The sequence below is a fragment of the Saimiri boliviensis genome, chromosome 2 (genome assembly GCF_048565385.1).
Source record: "Saimiri boliviensis isolate mSaiBol1 chromosome 2, mSaiBol1.pri, whole genome shotgun sequence".
NCBI lineage: Eukaryota > Metazoa > Chordata > Mammalia > Primates > Cebidae > Saimiri > Saimiri boliviensis.
In genome coordinates, this window is record NC_133450.1 from 38,612,766 (window position 1) to 38,638,916 (window position 26,151).

At 44.2% G+C, this 26,151-nt stretch overlaps 1 protein-coding gene across 9 annotated transcripts in view; it reads left to right on the top strand.

Moving 5' to 3' along the window:
- The first annotated feature begins 8,526 nt into the window (after positions 1-8,526).
- The window catches only part of MAX (MYC associated factor X), a 29,393-nt gene continuing 11,768 nt past the window's right edge, over positions 8,527-26,151 (top strand). The window contains exons 1-3 of one of the 9 annotated variants that reach the window (XM_010335159.3): positions 8,527-8,884; positions 9,613-9,639; positions 17,338-17,445. In XM_010335159.3, the coding sequence (XP_010333461.1) occupies positions 8,849-8,884; positions 9,613-9,639; positions 17,338-17,445 (171 nt within the window). In that variant the 5' untranslated portion in view covers positions 8,527-8,848. The remainder of the gene's footprint in view (positions 8,885-9,612; positions 9,640-17,337; positions 17,446-26,151) is intronic. The other 8 variants (XM_074393124.1, XM_074393122.1, XM_074393120.1 and 5 more) reach the window with 8 other exon arrangements.

The window sequence follows — 26,151 nt, forward strand, 5'->3', positions numbered from 1 at the left end:
ACAAAGACCCTGACTGGAAGGAGGTGAAGGGGGGCCAGGAGAGACCTGGGGGTAGTGACAAGGGCAGTCTGTAAAATATGATGGAATTCTTGTTTGTTTCTTCTTTGTAGGTTTGGCTTTGACTATACGATGGGACATATTATAATGGGTGCAACGTTATTCCATTGCTGGGGAATGACAGCTGAGGTCAGAGGTGACAGCTGGGGGTGACAACTGAGGTCAGAGTAATAGGCAGGGGCCAGATCACACAGGGCCTCAAGGCTGGTAAGAAGGTTATGTCAAGATCATCGAAGGTTAAGCACAGAGTGACATGATCTGATTTACCTTTGTAAACAATCATGCTGGCTGTCTGAGTGGAGAACAGATGAAAATGTGAGAAAGTACAGAAGCAGGAAATCAACTTTTCATTAATTTATACACTTTTTATTAAATACCTACTACATGCTAGGCTCCTTGACTAATATGAGATGGTAGAAAAGGAAGAAAATGAATAAAGTGAATGGATTCTGTTCTGGAGGTAAAGCCAACAGGCCCTGCTCATGGTGAGAATGCAAGGACCCTGCAGAGAGAGAAAAGCCTAATTTAATTCCCAGGTTTCTGGTTTGGGGAACTGAGAGGATGGTGGCACCATCCTGGGAAAGAGGTGGAAGACCAGGTTGAGGAGGGGTGGGAGGACTCAAGAGTTGTTCGAGGGCCAGGCACAGTGGCCCATGCCTGTAATTCCAGCACTTTGGGAGGCCGAGGTGGGAGGACTACCTAAGCCCAGGAGTACAGAACAGACTGGGGCACAAGGGCGAGACCCTGTCTCTTAAAAAAAAAAAAAGAGTTGTTTTGAAGAGGTAAGTCTGAGGTGCTTGGCTGACACCTAGCAGGAGATATCAGTGCTGTGGATGAATGGAGGGCTTCAAGGAAGGTCTGAGCTAGAAGACCATCAACATACACATGAAAGTGGACATGAACATCTGGAGGAAAGAACTGAGCCCCAAATATCTCCAGCAAGCAATCAGGTAGAAGAGTCAGCAAATCTGGCAGTGAGATGAGAGTGCAAAGCCTTGTATACCTGAATAAAGCCACCCCAGGATACAGAGGGAACTATTTTTGAGGAGCTTACAGTCAATCTAGTGGAGGATAGAGACATGCAAACAGGAAGTCATGAAACAAAAATAGTAAGTCCTATGAGAGGAACCCACCAGGTGTTGTGGGAGCAATAGATGGGCACCGAGTTCAGCCTTGGAGAATTCAGAAGGACTTCCAGGAAGAGATGATGGAAAAGCCCCAAAGATGTGAAGAAAATGGAGATGAGTGGGAGGCGTTTAGGGGAGATAACACTCAGGGCAGAGAGCACAGCAGGTAGAAATTCCTAAAAGCAAAAGAAAATATGGTCCTTTGTGGGAAAGGCAAGAAATTCTGCATGGCTGGAGTACGGAGGATGAGAGAGCAGGACCTGAAAAATGAGGCTGGCACAGGAGCCAAATCATGGAAGGCCTTAAGTGCCAGACTAAGGAGGTTAGGTTGATCCTGAGGTCACTGGGAGGGAGTGAAACCTTTTATCACTCAGTGAAGATACTTCACTCTGCACAGGTTACTCTGGCTGCCAGTGGAGAATGGCAGGTGGCATGGAGACTCAGCAGGGGGCCGTGGCCCAGAAGAAATGGCAGAGGCCTGAATGAGGCGGGACCTGCAGTGAAAACGAGGGGAGTGAAAGGCCTGGACATAGCAGGCTTGCTAAGGGACTAGAGGAGGGATTGGTAGGTGAGAGAGGGATGCTGAGAATGAAGAGGACCAAGAAATAGCGTCCGGGTCTCCTACCCTGAATTTGGAACCAGTTCAGACACAGACACAAGTCAGACAGATGGAGACAAAAGTAGGAGATTCATTATTGATAAGCCTTAAATGGAGAACAAGGTTCAACCCGTGTAGCTTCCCAGACATTTCTTTCCTTTTTTTTCTAACCTTCTTTTTGGTTTATTTTTGTCTTTCTTTTGAGGCAGGGTCTCACTGTGTTGCCCAGGCTGGCCTTGAACTCCTAGGCTTAAACGATCCTCCTGCCTCAGCCAAGTAGCTGAGACTGCGGTTGTATACCACCACGCCCAGCCTCCTTGATAGTTCTTGAATTAACTTTACCCACACCGTCATAGCAAAACTGGGCAAACGTAAGGCTTCTCCCAAAGGACAGCCTCCTAAAGCTCAAGGAGAGAGGGCTGCCACATGGGACCAGTTTCTCCTTGCAACTCACCAAGCTGATGATTCACTCACCCACCAATGGGAAATGAAGGAGAGGGCAGAGAGGCCAGAAGTCTTCCTCCCATATTGCCCCTTTCCTGCAGAGTAGATTGGAAGTTCTCAGCCCTCTCTAAAAACGTGAGAAGAGGAGGAAAGGGTCCCTCGCTGTGCTTAGAGATCTTCCACTGGGCCTTCTAGATCCAGCCACTCTGGGCCCCGGTCTAAGTTCTTGTTTTCTTGGGCTCTCTGCACACACACAGTCCCGCAACCCCCAGTTCTGGTCACTACTCTGTCCCCTCTCCCCTGTAGGCCTAGGGGTAAGCACAGACTCCCAGTGGTACCATGCAATCCCTTGCAGTATTTTTATAGCCTGCCCACATATTTGCAAACAACCTCTTTATTAAAAACTCCTCAAATGATCCTAATTTGAGTATGTCAGCTGGTTCCTATGGGGAACCGTGGTAGTCACACCCCTTCCCCCAAATAAGGGGAAAACAAGCACAACTGACAAGGGAAATGATTAGGACTGTCTTCCTAAGGGTTATGGCTTGAGAAGTCTGCTGCTCAGGAAAGATAGTGGACTTACTGAGATAGTGGTTGTCTTTTGATAGCTCTATTATTTTGCTGAGAATGACGTTACTCAGTTAAAAAAAAAAATCATTGAAAATTCCACCTATCAGAAACAAACATTATTAAAATGTTTTTTCTTTTCTTTTCTTTTCTTTTTTTTTTTTTTTTTTGTGGAGATGAAGTTCTCGCTATGTTGCCCAGGCTGATTTCTAAGTCCTGGCCTCAAGCAATCCTCCCAACTTGGCGTCCAAAGTGCTCAGATTATAGGCGTGAGCTACTATGCCCAACCAGCTATTAAAGTTGTTGGTTAATACTATGCTACATATTTCTCTGCATGTATATGCTCCTACAGATACACTCAATTTTACATGAATGGCTCATACCCTAAATGCTGTATCAAAACCTGCTTTTGGCACACATGTTCTCAGGATCTCCTGAGGGCTGTATCAAAGGAGATAAAAAAGAAAGAAAAGAAAAACTTGCTTTCTGTCACTCATCCACAAACCTTGTGTTTTGAGTTTCCTGTGGAATAATTCAAGTAGATGTGTCCAGAAATAAATTGCATGTAACAATCTGGAACTAAAAACAGAGATATAGGCCGAGCACGGTGGCTCACGCCTGTAATCCCAGCATTTTGGAATGTTGAGGTGGGAGGATCACAAGGTCAAGACATCGAGACCATCCTGGCCAATATGGTGAAATCCCATTTCTACTAAAAATACAAAAATTAGCTGGGTGTGTTAGGGTGGGGGGAGGCTGAGGCAAGATAATCACTTGAACCTGGAAGGCAGAGGTTGCTGTGACCCGAGATCATGCCACTGCACTCCAGCCTGGTGACAGAGTGAAACTCCATCTCAAAAAAAAAAAAAAAAAAAAAAAGAGAGAGAGAGAGATGGTTTTGGGGTCACCATCAGAGAGCTAGTCACCAAAGCTTCGGGAGACAGAGGATCCTAGCAGGCAGAGGGTGAAAGACAGAGGCAAGTGCCAACCACAGAGTCCCGGGAATGCAAACAGTGATGGTGGGAAGAACAAAAGCACAGGGATTCTTGGCCTTCAAGAGAAGAGTGGCCAACAGCATAGATGGCCACCATTGGGTCCAATAAGATAAGGGCTTTGGATGTGGCAATAAAGTGGCAGCTAGTGGCCTGGAAAAGAGTGATTTTAGTCAAGTGGTAGTGTGGGAGCCAAACTGTAAAAGAGTTAACGAGATCATGGAAGGCTGGGTGTGGTGGCTCACACCTGTAATCCCAGCACTTTGGGAGGCCGAGGCAGGTAGATCACAAGATAAGGCATTCAAGACCAGCCTGGCCAACATGGTGAAACTCCCTCTCCACTAAAAATACAAAAATTACAGGATTACCTCCTGTAATCCCAGCTACTCAGGAGGCTGAGACAGGAGAATCGCTTGAATCTGGGAGGTGGAGGTTGTGGTGAGCTGAGATCATACCACTGCACTCCAGGCTGGGTGACAGAGTGAGACTCCATCTCAAAAAATAAAATAAATAAAAGGGAGAGAGATAATGGAAGTAGTCTGCCTGCTCACACCACCGCTACTCCACTCCCACTTCCTCGCAGCTCTGAAACTCCAACGTGCATGTGAATTACCTGGGCATGATGTTATCATGTAGACCTGATTTAGTAGGTCTGAGTGGGGCCTGAGCTATGTTTGCAGCTCAGCTCTGATAAGCTCCCCTGGGGTGTTACCAAAGATACTCAGGTGTAGATGAAAATGAGTTCTTGGGGTCCTAGATTCACATCAGAAAAACACTGAAAAGGAACGCTAAAGGAAACTTCTCATCGTCTTGTTCTTTCCTGCATGTATGTGCCTCACTCATGAAAATCCCTACATTTGGGTCATTTAAAAGTTTACTTTTTGTTTTTTTGAGACGGAGTCTTGCTGTATTGCCCAGGCTCACTGCAACCTCCATCTCCCAGATTCAAGCGATTCTTCTACCTCAGCCTCCCAAGTAGCTGGGATTACAGGAGCCCACCACCATGCCCAGCTAATTTTTGTATTTTTCATAGAGATGGGGTTTCACCATGTTGGCCAGGATGGTCTTGAACTCTTGAGCTCAACTGATCCTCCCACGTTGGCCTCTCAAAGTGCTAGGATTATAGGAGTGAGCCACTGTCCCTAGCCTAAAAGTTTCTTAAATCTCAAATGTATGAGACTTCTAGTTAACTTTTTGATATTTTTCTACTTTAATTGCAATAGGTCCAAGAATACACTAATGATAAAGTCCTTTAAAACTTGTTGAGTTTTGCCTATGGCTAAGAACATGGTCAGTTTTTGTAAATGTTCCATGAGTGCTTGAAGATAACATATTCTACAACTGCTGGGTGCAGTGTTTTGTCTATTAGATAAGATCTGTTAATCAGGTTGACAGGTCTTCATATTCTATTGATTACTAAAAGGAGATATGTAAAAATCTCCAGTCTCCCTTCCAGGAAAGGCTTTCCTCCTCACCTCAGTCCACCTTATTTATGATAAGCAAAAGATTTGCAGACCCAGCCCTTAACCTAATGGAACTGACAACCTAAGAAGACTTTCCAGCTGGGTATGGTGGCTCACACCTGTAATCCCAGTACTTTGGGCAGCTAAGTCAGGCAGATCGCAAGGTCAGGAGTTTGAGACCAGCCTAGCCAATATAATGAAACCCCAATTCTACTAAAAATACAAAAATTAGCTGAGCATGGTGGTGTGCACCTGTAGTCCTAGCTACTTGGGAGGCTGAGGCAGGAGAATCGCTTGAACCCAGAGGCGGAGGTTGCAGTGAGCGAAGATCGTGCCACTGTACTCCAGCTTGGGCAACAGAGTGAGACTTCATCTCAAAAAATAAAAAGAAGGCCATTCAAGGTGGCTCACACCTGTAATCCTAGCACTTTGGGAGGCCGAGGCAGGTGGATCACAAGGTCAAGAGATCGAGACCAGCCTGGTCAACATGGTGAAACCCTGTCTCTACTGAAAACACAAAAATTAGCTGGGCATGGTGGCTCTCGTCTGTAGTCCCAGCTACTCCAGAGGCTGAGGCAGAATCACTTGAACACAGGAGGTGAAGGTTGCAGTGAGCCAAGATGGCGCCACTGCACTCCAGCCTGGCAACAGAGCGAGATTCCATCTCTAAATAAATAAGTAAGACTTTCCTGATCACCAACACATCCCCAACCCTACCACATACCTGGCACTCCTTCTCCCTCCTCAGTTCTTACAGCATTCACTGCTTGTACAAACAATTTGACACTTACATAATCTGTCTTTATCACAATTATTTGAGTTGATAATTTACTCCTGTAAGGTTTTAAATTCCATGTGGGTAAAGATTATCTTGTTTTTCTTTTATAACAGTTTTATTGAAATATAATTATTGACATATCATAAAATTCACTCTTTAAAAGCATACAATTCAGTGGGAGACTATCTTATTTATTCTGGCATTGTCTATAGCTGTGATTCCCGGTCTTGGGTGCACATTGGAATTACCAGAAGAGCTTTGAAAAATCCTTCAATCTGGCCGGGTGCAGTGGCTCACACCTGTAATCCCAGCACTTTGGGAGGCCGAGGTGGGTGGATTACCTGAGGTCAGACGTTCAAGACCAGCCTAGCATGGTGAAACCCCATCTCTACTAAAAATACAAAAATTAGCCAGGTGTAATGGCAAGCACCTGTAATCCCAGCTACTCGGGAGACTGAGGCAGGAGAATCGCTTGAACCCAGGAGGCAGAGGTTGCACTGAGCTGAGATGGAGCCACTGCACTCCAGCATGGGCGACAGAGCAAGACTTAGTCCCCTGGGGAAAAAAAAAAAATCCTTCAGTCTGGATCTCACCTCCAGAGGTTCTGGCTTAACTGGTTTGGGGTGTGGCCTGGGAATGGGAATTTTTTTAAAGCCCCTAGGGTGATTTTAACTTGGAGCCGGGATTGTCCTAGAATGCGCTGTACATAGCAGGCACCCAACAACGGTTTGTTGTAATAATCAATTAGCTTTAACTTCTAGTATCCAGTTAATTAACTCACTCAAGAGTGGCCGTTTGTCATCAGCCCTTATCACATAATGGTCTGCTTATGTCTGTCTCCCCAACTCAGCAGGAAAGGAACACTATGAGACAAAAGCACGTAGAAAAGGTAAGTTCACTTGCAAAGATGTGCTGACTTCAGTAGGACTGGATCATTAAATAAGAAATACAACAGATTTTTTTTTTTTTTTTTTGAGACGGAGTTTCGCTCTTGTCACCCAGGCTGGAGTGCAATGGCGCGATCTCGGCTCACCGCAACCTCCGCCTCCTGGGTTCAGGCAATTCTCCTGTCCCAGCCTCCGGAGTAGCTGGGATTACAGGCATGCACCACCATGCCCAGCTAATTTTTTGCACCTTTAGTATAGACGGGGTTTCACCATGTTGACCAGGATGGTCTCGATCTCTTGACCTCGTGATCCACCCGCCTCGGCCTCCCAAAGTGCTGGGATTACAGGCTTGAGCCACCGCGCCCGGCCTAGAAATACAACAGATATTAAAGGAAAAAATGCAAAGGAAAAATTACCACGTTTACATTTGTCTTTTCAGCATGGATGACATGCTCACATTGAGGAATGTATGTCACAAGAATTATGTGTGACATGTTTCCAAATTTCCACATTCAAGTCAGGGATAATATGATTTTCATCCGGGAATCAGTAACTCATGGGAAAAGCTCAGGATGTCATTCATCTGGAGATCAGATGTAAAGGAGTAGTATGGGTACTCTGTGTCAGGGTGGAAAGTGTCTTTTTTTTTTTCTTCCCATGGGACTTGTTGCACACTCTTAAAATGGCGGCAGGGCAGTCAGGTTTGCTTGCATACCTGTGAGCTGCACGAAGGCAGGGATCGCTCTGGTCTTATCCGTTATGGCATCCCCTTGTGGCACAGGTTAGGTGTTCAATAAATATTGGTGTAATGGATGTGACTACACTTCACGCCACAGTATGTAAATATGATTTTAACTGGACAAGGGGCTGCACAAGTTTCCCATATTGATCCTTTTTGCAATCTTAATTATGGTACTCTGAGCTGGGATACTGCCTAAACTGCCTGGGTTACACAACAAACTCTGAAGGGGCTTTTACTTCCAAGTCCACATTGGTTGAGGGTTCGGGTTCTGTGAATGCTGGAAGCTCACGTGAGTAGCGGAGTGTCGAGGATGGTCACTCCCGGATAAATGAATACAGGATTCTCGCGGCTGCCCGGCGAGGTCGGCCATCCTGCCTGTCCGGTAACTCCACGAAACACCTGCCACTGACACCTCCCCACCAGCTCCCGAGGGTTCGCGCGGGTATCCGGAGCCGCGCCCCCTGGTCTGCTGCAGCCGGATACCCTCCTGGGCGGGTTACGCCCCAAGGCGCAAAGCGGTACCACTCCGCATCAAGACAACAAGGTAAAACCGGTCACACCAAAGACAGGCAGCGTTATTTAGACAGCCAGCTACTCCCCCAGAGCTTCCACCCAGTCCCCTGGGCCCGACGCCCAGCGCGTAGACGGTGGCCGGCTCCAGGAGCTCCAGCTCCCTCCACGTGTCCTGTCTTCCCAGCAGCCTCCTCTTCAGCCTCGGGAGGAAAACCTCCTGACAACTCGCGGTCTGCAGACTACGACTCCCAGGAGGCGCCGCGCCGCGGCTCTCCCCGTGCCCCCACCCTCCCCGGGATACGCAGGCGCCCTGGGCTCCGTCAACAAGCCGGGCAGGCGTCGCCTGGATGTAGTTTCTTCCGGGATTTGTAGTTTTTTTGGAGCTACCCGGGCCGTCCGTCAGAGGGACAAGAACTACAAGTCTCGGCGGCCCCAGCACTACGAGCCCAATCACGTGGCGAGGGCCGACCGGGCGTGCGTGCCGCCGTTGATCCGGTGCTGCAGTGAGGAGGTGGTTCTTGCCCGTGTTGTGTGTGTGTGTGAGTGAGAGAGCGAGTGAGTGAGTGAGTGAGTGTGTGTGTGGGGGGGACTCGGCTTGTTGTTGTCGGTGACTTCCCCCTCCCCTCCACCCCTTCCCCTCCCCGCCGCCGCTGCAGTGGCCGCTCCCTGGGCCGTAGGAAATGAGCGATAACGATGACATCGAGGTGGAGAGCGACGTGAGTCCTGGGGCTTCTTCCTTCCAGTGCGGGTTGTCAGGCGGGGACAGCGGCCGGGGCTCTCAGCGGGGCGACGGCGGGAGAGGACTGGGCCGCCGCCGCCTCCTTCCCCTTCCCCTTGGGGCCAGAACTGTCTCCGTCACGTTCCCGGTTCGCTCCCCTCCGGCTCCTGGCTGGAGCAGCCTCCTGGGACTAGAGGTGGGGGGAAGACACGCGGCCTCTGGGACCCCCACCTTCTCCGGCGAGGGAGGGTGCTGCGGCCTCCGTCTCCCACCTTCCCCCGCTGAGGATTCGGGGGACAAAGATGGGGGGCGCCCGGGATCCCATTGTCCGGATCCTGGGGAGGGGACTGCGCTCAGGACTGCCCCTTCGGATCGCGATTCTCTCCTCCCATGACCCGCGGATCCTGGGGGGCGAGGAAGGGCGGAGAGGGGTTGAGGGTGCCTAGATGCCCGAGCTGGGTCTGCAGGGAAGAGACAGTGCTCGGGACCCCTCTGACCCTGGTCGGATCCCGGAAGGAGGGGCGGCGCTCAGGACCCCTCTACCTTGCTACCGGATCCCGCTGAGGGTGGAAGGGTGGGGGCAAGGGGTGGGGAGGGAGGAAGGGGTGTCGGGCTGACTCCCCACCCGCCGCTTCCTCTGCCGCCGGCATTTTCTTTCTTATTATTGAATGTTAAGTGTAAAAATAACTTCTATATTTTCTATTTTTTTTTTCTCTCTTATTCCAGGAAGAGCAACCGAGGTTTCAATCTGCGGTACGTCTCCTACTCTCCATTTCATTTTTATTTCCGTTCAGTTCTATTCCTTTTTGGGGTCAGAGAGAAAAAGAGATCGTTCTATTACTTTTAATATTGTAGTAAACCCTAATGTTAACCATTAAGGTGAGGCGGGGCCTAGTTCTGGAGGGCGGGAGTGTTGCAGATCCCATAATTCTAGATGCTCAGGTGATAAGTTCAGTGACTCTAGGTGAGTGAGAGGAGCTGTATGCAAAGAATTGATTTGTTTTGTAGTTTTCAGATATGGGATTCAGCTGCCACTATATAAGTGGAAATGAGAAATGCAGCATTTTGAAGTCATTGGTAGTAGTATTTAAGGGCAAAGTGGTTAGAAGATTTACTTAGGACCAGGTAGATTTTAAACCATATCTGCATAATTGTGTGAAGCTGAAGCCACATGTAATAATCGCCTTTAACCAAGTGACTGCTGTAGACCTGTAGAATCTAACACAACATGATATTCTAATGCAAAAATTGGAAATGTAGAAGAGCCAAATGTTGCATCATGAGAGTGTCACATATAGTTGTTATGGTGTGACTCTGTATTTGAAGAAGAGGTATAAAGAAAACTAAAAAATAGTTGAAGAAAAGTGGCACTGCAGAGACAGCTTTGCTGAAAGGTGACAGATGAGACCATGTAATTTTATCAATAATTTCTTAGGGTTTTGATATTAATGTTCTCAGTAGATGGTTCTGTGGATTTAGATAAGCACTAATTTCATGTCTTTGGAGTCTGAGACAGTAATATGGGTGTTTCATGAATAGATTAGAGAGAAAAAAAGAATGCACATAGAATAAATCAGAATCAGAGAGGGGAAGAGAAGTGTATCAGAGTGTCTAAAATTTGGCAGTTGGGAACAGTAAGTAGTGTGTAGAACAGGGGTAAAAAATTATAATGATCATGGGGGGCCGTCAAGAATAAAGAAGAGGAAAGAGGTGAGGACTTGGGGTACTGGAGGGCAATGCCTTCTCTAAAAAGTCAGCCACTACTAAATTCCAGTGGTTTGTTACATAGGAGTGAAGGGTCAGTATTGCTAGATCTTCCTGTTTTTTAAGAAAGATGGCCGGGCATGGTGGCTCACACCTGTAATCCCAGCACTTTGGGAGGTCAAGGTGGGAGGATCACCTGAAGTCAGGAGTTCAAGACCATCCTGGTGAACATGGTGAAACCCCTGTCTCTACTAAAAATAGAAAAAATTAGCCAGGCGTGGTGGCAGGCGCCTGTACTCCCAGGTACTCTGGAGGCTGAGGCAGGAGAGTTGCTTGAACCCAGGAGGCAAAGGTGACAATGAGCCATTGCACTCTAGCCTGGGAGACAGAGCAAGACTCCATTTCAAAAAAAAAAAAAAAAAGAAAGAAAAAGAAAGAAATCCAAAACTTTATATGTTATTTTTCTGATTTTTAAAATGTTGTGTGGAACAACTCTTTGGGGGCTTGTTAGAATTTGCAGGATGTCACTTTGATACCTCTGATATAAGAACTTAATAACCCCAGGATAAAGGCAAGCCATCTCAGTTGTACCTACTCTTCATTAGAGCAAGCAAAGATTGTTCAGGTTGTCTAAGCAGATAGGTGTTAAGAAAACTTAGTTATTGAGGGCTGATATTTTCATAAAATCCGGGGATATAGTTGTTCCAGAAGTCTTAAAAATTATCCCTGGATAATAGTCATTAAAATAATTTGTTTTGTTTTATTCGTCTTTGAAGTATTCTCATATACATATATTTGAAAATCGAATTCCTTTTATTCATTTACTTTTATTCTTCATGTTTGGGGCCTAGTCTGTTTAAAACTTTTTTTTTTTTTTTTCCCTGTAAGTCTCCAGTTGTAATCTGCCAGGGCTTAAGCAGGGTTGGAGGGTAAGGATCGTTTAGGCTTCCTTTGCAGAATTATCCTTTGAATTGAAATTATATTGACTTCCCAGTAAGAGAAAAGGGGGTTCTTTTTTTTTTTTTTTTTTTTTTGTGACATTTGGTTCACAGTTTTTGAAAGCTTCTGCTTTTCAAAATATTTGTCCACATGAGTGTTGATGTACGTTTGTTTCTTAAACTATTGCTGTGTTTCTGCTTTCCTGGAATGCTAATCTCATTGTCTAGATATTTTTAGTTTGCTATTAAAGTGCCTAGAATTTTTCCTTTTGATTTTGGGGATAGGCAAGGGAAGTTGGTTTGACACTTTGTTTTTAATTTAGCACATCTATTTATTGAGATTTCTAAGTATTATTCCACACAGTATAATTATAACAGCGTGGAGAGAAAAAGCAGATGTGTTAGACAAATTTTATAGTATATCAAACAACTATTGTGAATGTGTAGGGTAAAAAGGATTCCATTTTTTCCCCCTCTGTGAATGCATCTGCTTACTTCTCAAGATTTAATATAGATAATAAATATATATTTTTTTAATTTGGGAGAAAGCCATTCTTAAGTTTTGCCTTAGAAAAAAGGTTTAAAAAAAGATGTGGACTGTGAACAACCAAATGCTTAGGTATTTAGGACTACAGAGTTGAAAAAAGTTATTTGAAAAAGATTCTGTGGATCCTATTGTAAAAACATTCATGTGTGTTTTCTAATGTCGCTACGATATCAAGGCCTTACAGCATGAGAAATGTAAGGTATTGAGAACAACAGAGTTAGGAAGTTAGGCTAACTCTAACAGAAAGTGAAACTGATTTGGCAAGTATTTTTTTATGTTGCTTCAGTACAAACGGAAAACAGCTTCTCCAATGACCAGTAAGCTTTGTTAAAGGAAGTAATCCCAAAGAATATTCTTATTACTAAATTCAACACATCGCAGAATCCCACTGATGTTATCTTATTTTTATTATATTTTGGAGGGAAATAGTTGTTTTTTAAAGATAAATTTCTGAGACAGGTTTATTATATGCAAGGACTTCCTTTTGCTTTATTTCTGTTTGGGAAACTTCTTTAGGAAAGAGTGAAAGTATACAAGAAATGTATGGGTTAGTGTGTTGGTCAGGAAATGCAAGTTTTTTTTTTCCAATCTCCGCTTTCCTTCATGGCATCTGAATGAGTTGCACTTGCAGTGTACCTATTAGGGGTTTGAAAACAGATCTGTGCAATTTCACTTCTGGACCTTTCTGGTATGAAATATGTTTAACTTCGTAGAGCTCTTTGCTTCTTTAGGAATTCAGGAGAGAACGAGCTTGGTCTCCTCTGAGATTGGAATTCACTCAGGAAACTTCTGTCTGTTTTACCTGCAGTCAGTTGCATGGCAAAAGTGCTGCACGATGCATGTACTTTTTCTCTGCTTAGAGTGTTGACAGTGATAACAGAAATGCCAAAGTTAGTTCCTAAACGTGCCTGTGTTAGAGTAAAACTTGTTCTTATGGCTAAAAGAATTTTTTCAAGATGCCAGTAATGGTGAAATAGTTGGTTAAATAATTCAACTTGGTTTTTAATTAAAATTTCCTGACCAAGGCATCCTTCTCTGAAATGGCTGTAGTATGAGGCCCTGTGTGGATAACAGCATTCCACAGTTCTTTTAGGCACCAAATGAAAAAAGTTTCGAAAATAAATACATACATTAGATAATGTTGGAAATATATACCAGGTAATCAGCTACAAGCAGGACAGGTATTGGAAAATTAATATTGATGTCTTTCTGTTAGGGAGCTTGGTGAGTTTATCCCATTCTGGCTGTCCATTATTTTGTAATTTTTGGGTTGACTAAAATGAATATTTTAAGTTGCTTAGAAATTGAACTTTATCCTATCTGATCCTTATCTATCAGAAGTAAGAAATAGATCTTATCTGATGAGAATTTGGGGCCTGTTCATTCTCGTGTCCTTAGTCTCTAATAGAGAATAGCTTGATAGGAATCATGAGCCACACTAGCTTCCCTCTAAAATACAACCTTCACATTTGTAAAGATAGTAAATATTCAGAGGGCAACTAATTCTCTATATGCTGAGAATTTTCTATATTAGAATTGAGATGATTCCCCTTATAGGTGGGGTTAGCTGTCAGGTAGCCTGCAAGACGTAGCATTGTTCTGGAGAACCTTATGCATCCAGGAATAATGAGCCATTTATTTCCCCGTGCCATTTGCCTAGAACTTGGAGGAAATAAGTTTACTGACTGATGTGATGCCTTGAACAAAGATGCAGTCTCTGTGCAGTAAGTTGGAAGGAAATAGTTTTAAGAGATTTCCCTCAGTTTTGAATAGACCTCCTTAGCTTAGATGACTTCTTGCCAGTGTAACGACTTCTATGCTAACAAAATAATGTTTGCCTTCAACGTCTAACAACACTTAAGATACATGTGCTTGGTAGTGTCAAAGGTGGACAAATTGTAGGTGAAGATTTTTATTCTGGCTACCAGTGTGGAAAGTTGGGTAGAAATATAACAGAGAGGCTGAATAAAAACCTTGGCAGAGATGTCAAAGCTGGAAGTGATTTGGTGCGGGAGTTTTGTTGAGCATCTGTGGACCACTGTGGTGGTCCTTCGTGTTTCTGTTAGGGATGCCCTGGAGAAAGGGTTTTCTGGCAGAAGTCCATTTGTACAAATCAGTATACTTGAAGAGTGGGCAGCGTCTAGCCAGTGTTCACATAGGATGTGTAGGGGAGCCTGCTGTATAGTCCAGGAATACCTGGGTTGTCTCCTTGAATGGGGCCTAATTAATTCCACAAGGGGGCTTTCTGTACCATTCATTTTTATTATTAAACATCATTCTCAGTACAGGCTCATCTGAGTAGAGTTTTTTTTTGTTCAAGACAATTGTTTGTCCCCATTTTTTAAAACCAGTTTTGCATTTGTGGGAGGATATTAGATGCCTTACACTGGGAAACTTCACCCAGTTTTTCTTCAACTCTGAAATCTTGGCCCTCTCAAAAAGGGTTGCCAGCAAGTGAAGACAGTTAACAAGGCAGTGATAAAACCTGCAAACCAGCCCTCCAGTCGGGGTGGGGATGAGGTGCAGGCAGTGTTATCTGGCTGGGTGGATCTGTGATTCGGAAATGTTTTCCAAAGAGCATTCTCAGCATTGTGTAAAGGTTTTTCGTTTTTTTTATGTGCTCTTTCAAAACACTAGTGATATCATTTAATTCAGATTTGCCTGGAATTAGGCTTGTCAGTTGTGCATGTTTTTAACTTGTTCTTTTATACTGGGCTTGGGGAAGAGAAAGTATATCCTTGCCATTGTCTCTGAGAGGTTTAAAATTGACTCCAGTAGTAGCTCAGGGATGGACATGGCAGCAGGGATTGGTCTAAGATTCCACTCTTCTACTAGTTAAATTGGGCCTGGAACCACTACAGAAATTCCATCCACTACTTTGAGAACAACAGTCCCCAGCCCAGGCTTTCTACCAGGCAGTGGACTGCTGCCTTTCCTTGTTGAGCCAACTTCTCAAACTTGGCTGGCTCCTCAGATAAGAAGCCAAGATTTCTGCTCATGGTCTACAGCCAAGTTCACTTACAGTCCTCTAACCGAGAGACTTGTCCATTTGAGTCCTTTCAGAGTTCAGTGAATGGGAGGTGGGTAGTGCACTGTGGGGATGATTTTAGTGTTAGATTATGCTTAGCTCCACCCCTCTAGTGCAGGTCCATGTGAAACCAAGTGCAACTTTATTCCAGCTACTTGAGATTTGCAGGGCTCTCCCAGAAAGAAAACAGACAATTAGAATTTTATTTGTATCAACAAGAGGGATTATGGGTAATTCTGGTGCACAGCTCTTAGCTGGGAGGAGGGCCAAGAATCAGGGTGATTTAGACAGGAGTATCTTGGGCTGATCTGGAGATCAAAGATGGGTGATTAATTTGCATGTAAATAAACCATCTTAGGTAGTATATAGCAAACAGGAGTGGCAGACACATGCCAAATACTGTCTCTTGGCCTTAAAGCTCCTTAGGTATAGTCCCAGCCCAACTTATCTTTATGTAAATGATCAGAGGGAACAACAGTAAGTTCAAAAGGACTAGATACTTAAATATGTTTAAATCTGTCGAGCTATTTCACACTACTGTTAGAAGGCATCTACAATTTTGCTGTAAAGTTGTATGATACAGAGTACTTACCTCTAGCCTCAGGTTACCTGGTGTTCCAAGCTTGACTGTCCTCTCAGTTTCTCCATAATATTCCATATGTCACTATACCTCAGTAAACATTCCTTTTACAGTGAATCCAGACTTAACAAGATTAGGACAGCTTTAGAAGTGCTCCAGGCATATGCCCCAAAAAGAGAAATCTGCGACGGAGAACCATGGTTGTCATGGGAACCACATGTCCAGTTCAACAGAGCTGTAGGTGAGGTATTATGCTTAAGAGACCAGGAAGTAACTCAGATGACCTCAGGAGCTCCCAGCCTCCTCTTCCTCTGTAATGACTAGGACTTTCAGGATTAAATAATAGGAGAATTTCAAATCCTTTCATTCTCACAACTCTTGATGGTAGATTTTTGTCTGTACATCTTTGTCTAGTACAAGGATTCATATGAGGCAGCATTATTCTTGTGCTAAGCAAAGTTATTTACTCTTGCTCCATTTTTTAAATTTCTGGCCCTTTGGGTAGAGTTAAACTACGTGAACTTCTCATATAGAGACTTACTCTTTAGGTTTGCTCAGTGGAGTCTTGTTTGTTCAAGGTGAATGTTCAGAGTATAATTTCCATAATTCCCAGAGTGTAGGTGCGATGAAGTTCTTCTTGCTTCGGGTTGCTTATGTTCCATTTGAAGGGGATACCGCTCTGATGGGATCTACTGAAGTGCTCTTACTATGCTCTCCAGCATATCTCTTCTGCTTGAAGCCAGAGCATTTTGCCATTCCTGATTTCATGTTGGCAGTTGTGGTCCGTCTCCAGCTTACTGTTCTTTGTGATTCCAAGCAAACTAAGACTTTGACTTGGATATTTAGATCCCAACAAATTAGCCTGACCTGCCACAGGTGCCTGAGGGATTTATTCTGAGCTTGTGGGTGTCAGAAGGTGTGCCCTCTAAAAACTGCCTGTCTGGCACTGCCTGCGTGTGTGTGTGGGGGTGGGGGGGGTCCTATCCTTGGCAGGATAGCACCTTGGATCTACTTAAAAAAAAACAGGAACTCAGAATGCAGTTGTCATCTCTATCAGCTCTGTCATAATGATAGCAGATTCATGCCTCTAGGTTTTACAGAGTTTTTAGTTTCTATTGTATGATTTGGTGAGAAGGTCTTAAATTAGTGCCTTTTAGTGTGCTCGGGACTCATGGTGATGGTTTCACATGAAGGAAGCACCAATGACTTAACTCTTCCTTCCCCTGGACACCCATCTGGCAAATCTCTTACAGTGGGGGTGATCACATCTTAAGAAGGGGCCCACTGGAGCTTTCCCTAGTCACTTCCTAACCACAGACTGGTGGCTGTTCTGTCATATAAGCAAGTGGGCGCGGGGACCACTGATGTTACAGGAGAGTCACACTTTGTCCCCCTGAATAACTTTTATTTTACTTATGCATGAGCTGGATGCATCGAGCTACTTTGGATGTTCCTGTCGCAAGCCTTGCTCACCCCTTTCTCCCCCTTTAGCAGAGCCTAATTCTGGAGACTCCTAACTGCCCTCGAGAAATCCTTCCCAGTCCACTCGCCAGGGACAGTGCTGACAGCGTGTACCTCCAGGCTGTACCCCACCCACCTCGTACCAAGCAAAAGGAGTGATATTCCTAATGTGTTCTTTTTCCCATTCTTCTAGGCTGACAAACGGGCTCATCATAATGCACTGGAACGAAAACGTAGGGACCACATCAAAGACAGCTTTCACAGTTTGCGGGACTCAGTCCCATCACTCCAAGGAGAGAAGGTGAGTTTCTTGAGAAAGCTGAGTGGCTGGCCACTATTAGCTTGGAGCTTGCTGTGGAGCTTAGCAGAGCACTCATCTACTGGGAAGGAAATGTAGTCAGAGATATTCAGTAGCGTGGTTCCCCTATTTTTTGACTGTTTTTGGAGGATCGCCACATGCCTTACCTACTCCAGTTTATCCTCAACAAAATATGCCAGATGTAATGGAGCTATTTGTAAGATATTGGTAGGAGTCATCTTTCAAAATTTGTATTATTTGTAATAAATTCAAGAAATTATACACTATAGTATAAAGGGTGGCTCAGTGTTCATTCGGGATAACAGTAAAGATTCCAGAGGTCACTAATACCCTAGACCTCCATGAGAATTTCTTTCCTGTGGTTCAGAGTTAATACTTACTATAAATGAGCATTTATAGTAAGTAGCATCCAGGAAGGTATGTAATGTATGTGAAAAGCAGCCTGGGCACCGTTGATTTTCTGGCCCCAGTAATTGTTATTTCCAGGGCTTAAAAAGAGCATTTTAAGCTGTGGGACAAAAGACTCGAGTGAATAGACATGTTCATGTGAAATAGAAAAAAATAACCACTCTTCCCCCCTCCCTTCTGGAAACTAGCATTTTCCCTGGAGGGCTAGGCACCAGCTGTTTCTACATTTGAAAAACAAAATTAGAAGCTTTGAGTAAAAGCCTATGGGTTAGGGTCACTCCCTGGAATTTGGAGAAAACATCTGCACAGAGAGTGTAGTTGTCTGCAGCAATTCAGTGGAATAACTGGCAAGCTGGGAAGAGGACCTGTTTTTGCTTTAGTGATCCAGTGTTTTTTAAAGAAGCAACTATTCTGTTAAGAACAGTCTGCTTTTGGATGCACTTTGATTTAGTTCTCTGGTGGGGGTCCTGGATTTGTTTGGTTATCCAAGATCAAATTTGGAGCCTTAGTGCTTTCATTTTTTATATCGTCACTGTGATAAGTCATATGCTTTATACTTTATCTAAGGTGTGGCTTTCCATGTGGTGGAAACATGGAGAAGGTCTGACCTTTATAAAGAACAAGACAGGCCATGTGCGTACTTGGTATTGCAAAACCAGAGTTTGCTGTGGGTTAAGCCTACTTAGTGTGGACTTGATTTAATGACCTTAAACCAAGGCACTTACCTGGAATAACAACCTTCCTGGGTACAACACTAAGTAGCACAGAAATCTTTATGACTAGAGACAGAGACTCACCCCCTTAGTCAAAGTAAACACATGCAAAAGATTATCTCTTATGCCTGTTTGACCTGTTGACAGTTGGTGCTTATTCCTGTACCATAGTATCAACTAAAATTGCTTTGGTAAACTATATGGACAAGAGCTACCTTCTTCTAAGTCTCACATCCAACCAGGAGTGGCACTGGGCAGTGTTTCTCAAGGGGTGAGTTGCAGACCTCCCACAGTAGATTCACTACTGAATCAGCCTTTCTGGAGGGAAGCCTGGGAATCTGTATATATAACAAGCAGTCAGATGATTCTTAGGCATTCTTAAGTTTGAATACATTGGGAGAGATGGGTCATAGGATCACAACTATGCCTTTTCCTTATCTAGCCTATTTTACATTTCCGTAACTTTTTTCCTTAAGTCCCTTATAATTACATTATTCTAAATCCTGTTTTCTCCTTTCTTCAAGGAAGTTGAATGTTTGAATTTGGTAGTCTTACAAGTGAAATAGTTTGTCATTTGTTGTGGCTTACTCATTATTTACTTATTCATGCCTTTCAACACATATTTACTGAGGGTCTACTACATGCCAGGCACTATTCTAGATACTGGGAACACAGCAGTAAACAAAACAGACAATAACAGGAGCTCTTGCTCTGATGAGGAAATGATTGAAAAAAAAAATAAAGTAAGAATTAAAAATAGGTGGCTCAAGCCTGTAATCCCAGCACTTTGGGAGGCCGAGGCGGGTGGATCACGAGGTCGAGAGATCGAGACCATCCTGGTCAACATGGTGAAACCCCGTCTCTACTAAAAACACAAAAAAGTAGCTGGGCATGGTGGCGCTTGCCTGTAATCCCAGCTAGTCAGGAGGCTGAGGCAGGAGAATTGCTTGAACCCAGGAGGAGGAGGTTGCGGTGAGCCGAGATCGCGCCATTGCACTCCAGCCTGGGTAACAAGAGCGAAACTCCGTCTCAAAAAAAAAAAAAAAGAATTAAAAATAAAAAATTTATGGCCAGGTGTGGTGGCTCACACCTATAACCCCAGCACTTTGGGAGGCTGAGGTGGGGGAATCACCTGAGGTCAGGAGTTTGAGACCAGCCTGACCAACATGGAGAAACCCGGTCTCTACTAAAAATACAAAAAATTAGCCGGGCGTGCTCGCGCATGCTTGTAATCTCAGCTACTCCAGGAGGCAGAGGTTGCAGTGAGCTGAGATCATACCATTGCACTCCAGCCTGAGTAACAAGAGCAAAACTCTGTCTAAAAATGTATATATCTCTGTGTGTATGTGTATGTGTGTGTCTGTGTGTGTGTGTGTATGTGTGTGTAAGTGTGTGTAAACGTATTATGTCAGGTAAATAATGTGGAGAAAAACAGGGAAGAGTTGCAATTTTCGGCCGGGCGCGGTGGCTCAAGCCTGTAATCCCAGCACTTTGGGAGGCTGAGGCGGGTGGATCACGAGGTCAAGAGATCAAGACCATCCTGGTCAGCATGGTGAAACCCCGTCTCTACTAAAAATACAAAAATTAGCTGGGCATGGTGGCACGTGCCTGTAGTCCCAGCTACTCGGGAGGCTGAGGCAGGAGAATTGCTTGAACCCAGGAGACGGAGGTTGCGGTGAGCCGAGATCGCACCATTGCACTCCAGCCTGGGTAACAAGAGCGAAACTCTGTGTCCAAAAAAAAAAAAAAAAAAAAAAAAGTTGCAATTTTAATTATGGCAGACAAAAAGTGTTGCAGGCAAGGTGGCATTTTAGCAAAGCTTTGAACAAAGTGAAGCCAAGAACATTGCATCTGTTTGGTAATTAGTATTCCAGGCAGAGGGAAAGCAAGTATGGTAGCACTGAGATAGGAACCTGTAAGCATTCCTGGGCCCAGCAAGGAAAACAAGGAGGCCAGAATGGCTGGAGGGGAATGAATGAAGAGGTGGTGGCAGGAGATCCCCACGGAAAAGTAGCAGGACTAGGGAGACAGGAGTGGTCTGGGGGAACCAGATTCTATAGAGCCAATCAACAAAGCCCCAGTTTGAGAATTTACTAGGTACCATTCTAATTTCAGAATCTTCCTATCCCGTGTTGTAATCCAAATATGTCCTACTGAGAGTGAACAAAGGAAAGGTCTATAAGGTCTCTACCCCTTCCTCTTTAAAAAGCGAGCTGCCAGCACTGTTTCACAGGTGCCGTGAGTCTAACAATACTTGGGTCTCTGAGACTTACGAGTTCTCACTAAACATGGTGTTTTTTTTTGTTTGTTTGTTTTTTGTTTTTAATGTGGTATTTGGACCAAAGGAAATTGGCTCATTCTTAGATTGTGATCATTAAGGTTGTGACATTATGTAAATAATCATGAGATAATTCTTTTACTATGTGAATTTTGGGGAACTTCGATTCTTAAAGGGAAAGGCTTTGATTTGGATCTATGTTCCAGTCTCCTTTGACTTAAGCATCTCTGTGTTCCAGCTGACTTCTCCCTTAGCATTTGGATTATGTGTCATATTATGTCCTAAACCTTTGGTTTTTTTTTAAAGAAAAAGCAATATATTCATTGAATTGGATCCTAACCAAGAATAGGGGATACTTGTGTAAAAAAGAAAGAAAGCAAGCTTTAAAAATGGGACCCAAACTCTGTTTACCCTTTGTTTTCTGTATTTCTGCTCTAAAATAAACATTTTAAAAAATGGTTCATCAGGCATGATGGCTGATTCCTGTAATACCAGCACTTTGGGAGACTGAGGCAGGTGGATTGCTTGAGCCCAGGAGTTCGAGACCAACCTGGGTCACATGGCCAAACCACATCTCCACAGAAAATACAAAAATTAGTCATGCATGGTGGTGCTAACTTGTAGTCCCAGCTACTTGGGAGGCTGTGGTGGGAGGATCTCTTGAGTCTGGGAGTTCCAGGCTGCAGTGAGCCATGATGGCACCACTCCAGCCTGGGCAAGAGCATGAGACCCTGTCTCAAAAAAAAAGAAAAGATTTACTACCTCTTGCTCGAGGGAAAAAAATCAGTAATAATTGACATTGTATTGCAATGTAAAATTAAATCCACACAGCAGTTGTATAAGGTATGGTAGTTATTGGACAGTTATTACTGCTGTTGCTCCTGTCATTGTTATTCACAGGCTCAAGATCACTGTCTCATCTTAGCAGGACAGGGGCTAGAACTCAGGATTGCCAGTTGCAAATTCCATCTTTTTCCTGTACCACATGGGTAAACAATTTAAGGATATTTTAAATAAATCTTGCTTAAATACTCGTATTTTGTCATTGTCCTAGGAGCTTCCCCTGGATAGGCCTATTAATCTTGGCAGTGTGTCAAACCAGGGCTACTACAAAAATACTCCCCTCTAAGTTGGCATATGTAGGTAACACTGAAATGCAGGGTATTAAGGATCATTTAAAGTCTGTAAATGAGTTCACATAGTTGCTCTGAGCCCAAGAAAAGAGACCGTTACAGTTGGTGGTTCATTTGGGTTTTGCCATACGTCCCAGGTTGGCAGGTAAACCCTTGATCTCTGTTGTTTGAGTCTTGTGTTCCTTGCAGTTTCTCAGCTGTACATGGAGCCCACTGGGAACAATAGGATGGAATTAGAACCATCAGCCAGCCAACCAGAGTAATGGAGTGATGGCAAGATCAACTGTGGCCCTATTTTTTTCTTTCCCCGAGATATTGCTTTTCTTTAATAGAAAATAACAGTTAAGTGTCCTTGCTTGGGTACTGTTCACTGGCACTAAGCTCACTGTGTTTATGTTGGGGGGCAAGACCTGACAGCCAGCCCATCATTTTGCCTTTACATGGGGGTATAATTCTGTCCTCCATTTCATAAGTTAGCCCCAATACCTGAGCCAGAATGATTAGAACCATTCACACTGTCTCTTTATCATGGATGACTTTAGCAGTAGAAGGTTATTTTCAACATTGCCATTTGTAGCTCTACAGTGGTTTATAGTAATTTCTCATCTTTTAAGTCTCTCCCTCAGTGCCTGTTTATCAAACTCATTGCTCTCTCAGGCAGTCGAGCTCTCATTTGTCCCTTATGGGGAGAGCTGTGTTGAAGAGAGAGAATATAACTTCAAATGAAAATAAAGGAAAACAAAATTTTTTGATTTTGAGGTGAGAATTTGAGGGCACTGCCTCTGTCAGTTCCTATCACAGATTCTGGCACATAGTAAACTCTCAGTAAATTGTGGTGAAGAGAGCAAGCCAGAGGAAACAACAGACTTACTCAGCCCTTAAAGAAAACAGCAACAGTCAATATTATGTGCTTAACTATAAGTGAGACCTTGTGAGTGCTGTAGAGGTTAAAAGATGTAATGGATGGTGTCTACCGTTGAGGGTCGTGTTCTCTTGTTGGGAAAGAGGATTATATCTAACAATTAACAATAATGAGATAACATGCTGAGCATCAAATAAGAGCTTTACATTGAGTTAATCTCAGTTTCATTTCCATTAAAGTCTGGTTTTCTTAACAGGTAGACGTTGAAACCAAATATTAATAGTTCCCTTATGGCAGGGAACATGATTCTTAAGGATAAAGGCTCTCATAGAACTTACACTTTTATGTACACACATATATATATTACACTTAATATATGTGGTTTTACATATATTTGCATGATTATTCAATGACTGTCTGCTAGCACTACACTATAAATAAGTACGATGAAGGGAGGGAAAATGTCTCCTTTTGGTTATATTTCTTCCCTCAGTGCCTGCACATAGTAGGGAATATAGTGAATATTTAACTGATGGGAGGAATCCCTTATCTAACTGGCCACATTATTTTGGGAGATGGCTCATTCCTGTTGATGCTTTTAAGGCTGACAATTCATTCAGTAGCCTGTCTATTGCATATTTGGGCTGCTGGAGGGATTGTCTTTTAAATGAAACGTAAACCACAGCCCTATCCACTTGTCCTCATTACTCATTAAGGTTATTAGCTGGCCATACTCCAACTTGGACAATTATCTTTTTAAAGTTTTTGCATCTTAAATTGTTGCCCGTAGTTGCCCAAGTCTCCCTTAGGCTCTAGCCTCAGCAATTGTAAATGGATTTAATTTCTTATAAATTATTTGTGTGCTGCTGAACACCTCCAAGGGCTTTTCATTGCCCATTTAGTTAAGGACTGGTATTCCATGTTCTGTAAATAAGGTACTCAGCTTGCCCACCTGCTTTTTCTCCTCCTTCCCAACATTAAACTTCCAGTTACTGTATACCTTTGTATTAGTCTGTTTTCACGCTGCCGATAAAGACATACCTGGGACTGAGCAATTTACGAAAGAAGGAGGTTTAATAGACTTACAGTTCCTCATGGCTGGAAGGAAGCCTCACAATCATAGCAGAAGGCAAGAAGGAGCAAGTCTTGTCTTACATGGTTGGCAGCAGGCAAAGAGAGCTTGTGCAGAGAAACTCCCGTTTTTAAAACCATTCAGATCTTGCAAGACTTATTCACTATAACAAGAACAGCATGGGGAAGACCTGCCCCCATGATTCAATTTCCTCCTACCAAGTTCCTTCCATGACACATGGAAATTGTGGGAGTTACAATTCAAGGTAAGATTTGGGTGGAGACACAGCCAAACCATATTATTCCACCCCAGCCCCTCCCAAATCTCACGTTTCAAAACCAATAGTGCCTTCCTGACAGTCCCTCAGAGTCTTTTTGTTTTGTTTTGTTTTGTTTTGTTTTTGAGACGGAGTTTCGCTCTTGTTACCCAGGCTGGAGTGCAATGGCGTGATTTCGGCTCACTGCAACCTCCGCCTCCTGGGTTCAAGCAATTCTCCTACCTCAGCCTCCCAAGTAGCTGGGACTACCGGCTGTGCCACCATGCCCAGCTAATTTTTGTATTTTTAGTAGAGATGGGGTTTCACCATGTTGACCAGGATGGTCTTGATCTCTTGACCTCGTGATCCACCCGCCTCGGCCTCCCAAAGTGCTGGGATTATAGGCATGAGCTACTGTGCCCGGCCAAGTCCCTCAAAGTCTTAACTCATTTCAGCATTAACTTAAAAGTCCACAGTGCAGAGTCTCATCTGGGATAAGGCAAGTCCTTTCTGCCTATGAGCCTGTAAAATTAAAAGCAAGTTAGTTGCTTCCTAGATACAATGGGGGTACAGGCAGTGGCTAAATACAGCCATTCCAAATGAGAGAAATTGCCAAAAAAAAAAAAGCTACAGACCCCATGCAAGTCCAAAATCCAGCGGTGCAGTCAAATCTTAAGCTCTGTAATGATCTCCTGACTTGATGTCTCACATAGAGGTCACAGTGATGCAAGAGGTGGGTCCCATGGTCTTGGGTAACTTCACCCCTTTGGCTTTGCAAGGTAACAGCTCCCTTCCTGGCTGCTTTCACAGGCTGGCATTGAGTGTCTTTGGCTTTTCCAGGTGCACGGTGCAAGCTGTCAGTGGATCTACCATTCTGGGGTCTGCAGATAGTGGCCCTCTTCTCACAGCTCCATTAGCCAGTGCCCCAGTAGGGACTCGGTGTATGGGCTCTGATCCCACATAGAGCGCATGGGAGTTTCCCCGAACAAGCTCTCTCTCTTTGCCTGCTGCCATCCCTGTAAAACGTGACTTGTTCTTCCTTGCCTTCTGCCACGATTGTGAGGCCTCCGCATCCATATGAAACTGAAAGTCAGTAAACCTCTTTCTTTTGCACTGCCCTAGCAGAGGTTCTCCATGAGGGCCCTGTCCCTGCAACAAACTTCTTCCTAGACATCCAGGCATTTCCATACTCCATCCTTTGAAATCTAGGCAGAGGTTCCCACACCCCAGTTCTTGACTTCTGTGCACTCACTGGCTCAACACCATGTGGAAGCTGCCAAGGCTTAGGGCTTGCACCCTCTGAAGCCACATCCTGAGCTCTGCATTGGCCCCTTTCAGTGATGGCTAGAGTGGCTGGGACACAGGATACCAAGTCCCTGGAGTAGACTGTACACAATGTGGTGATCCTGGGCCCAGCCCAGAAAACTATTTTCCTCCTAGGCCTCCAGGCCTGTCATGGGAGCAGCTGCCTTGAAAAACTGATATGCCCTGGAGACATTTTCCCCATTGTTTTGGAGATTAACGTTTAGCTCCTCATTACTTACACATATCTCTGCAGCTGGCTTGAATTTCTTCTCGAAAAATGGGATTTTCTTTTCTATCACATTGTCAGGCTACACATTTTCCAAACTTTTATGCTCTGCTTCCTTTGTAAAACTGAATGCCTTTTACAGTACCCAAGTCACCTCTTGAATGCTTTGCTGCTTAGAAACGTCTTCCTCTAGGCCAGGCATGGTGGCTCATGCCTGTAATCCCAACACTTTGGGAGGCCAAGGTGGGTGGATCACCTGAGGTTGGGAGTTCAGGACCAGCCTGACCAATGTGGACAAACCTGTCTCTACTAAAAATACAGAATTAGCTGGGCATGGTGGCGCATACCTGTAATCTCAATTACTCAGGAGGCAGAGGCAGGAGAATCGCTTGAACCTGGGAGGCAGAGGTTGCAGTGAGCCAAGATCATGCCATT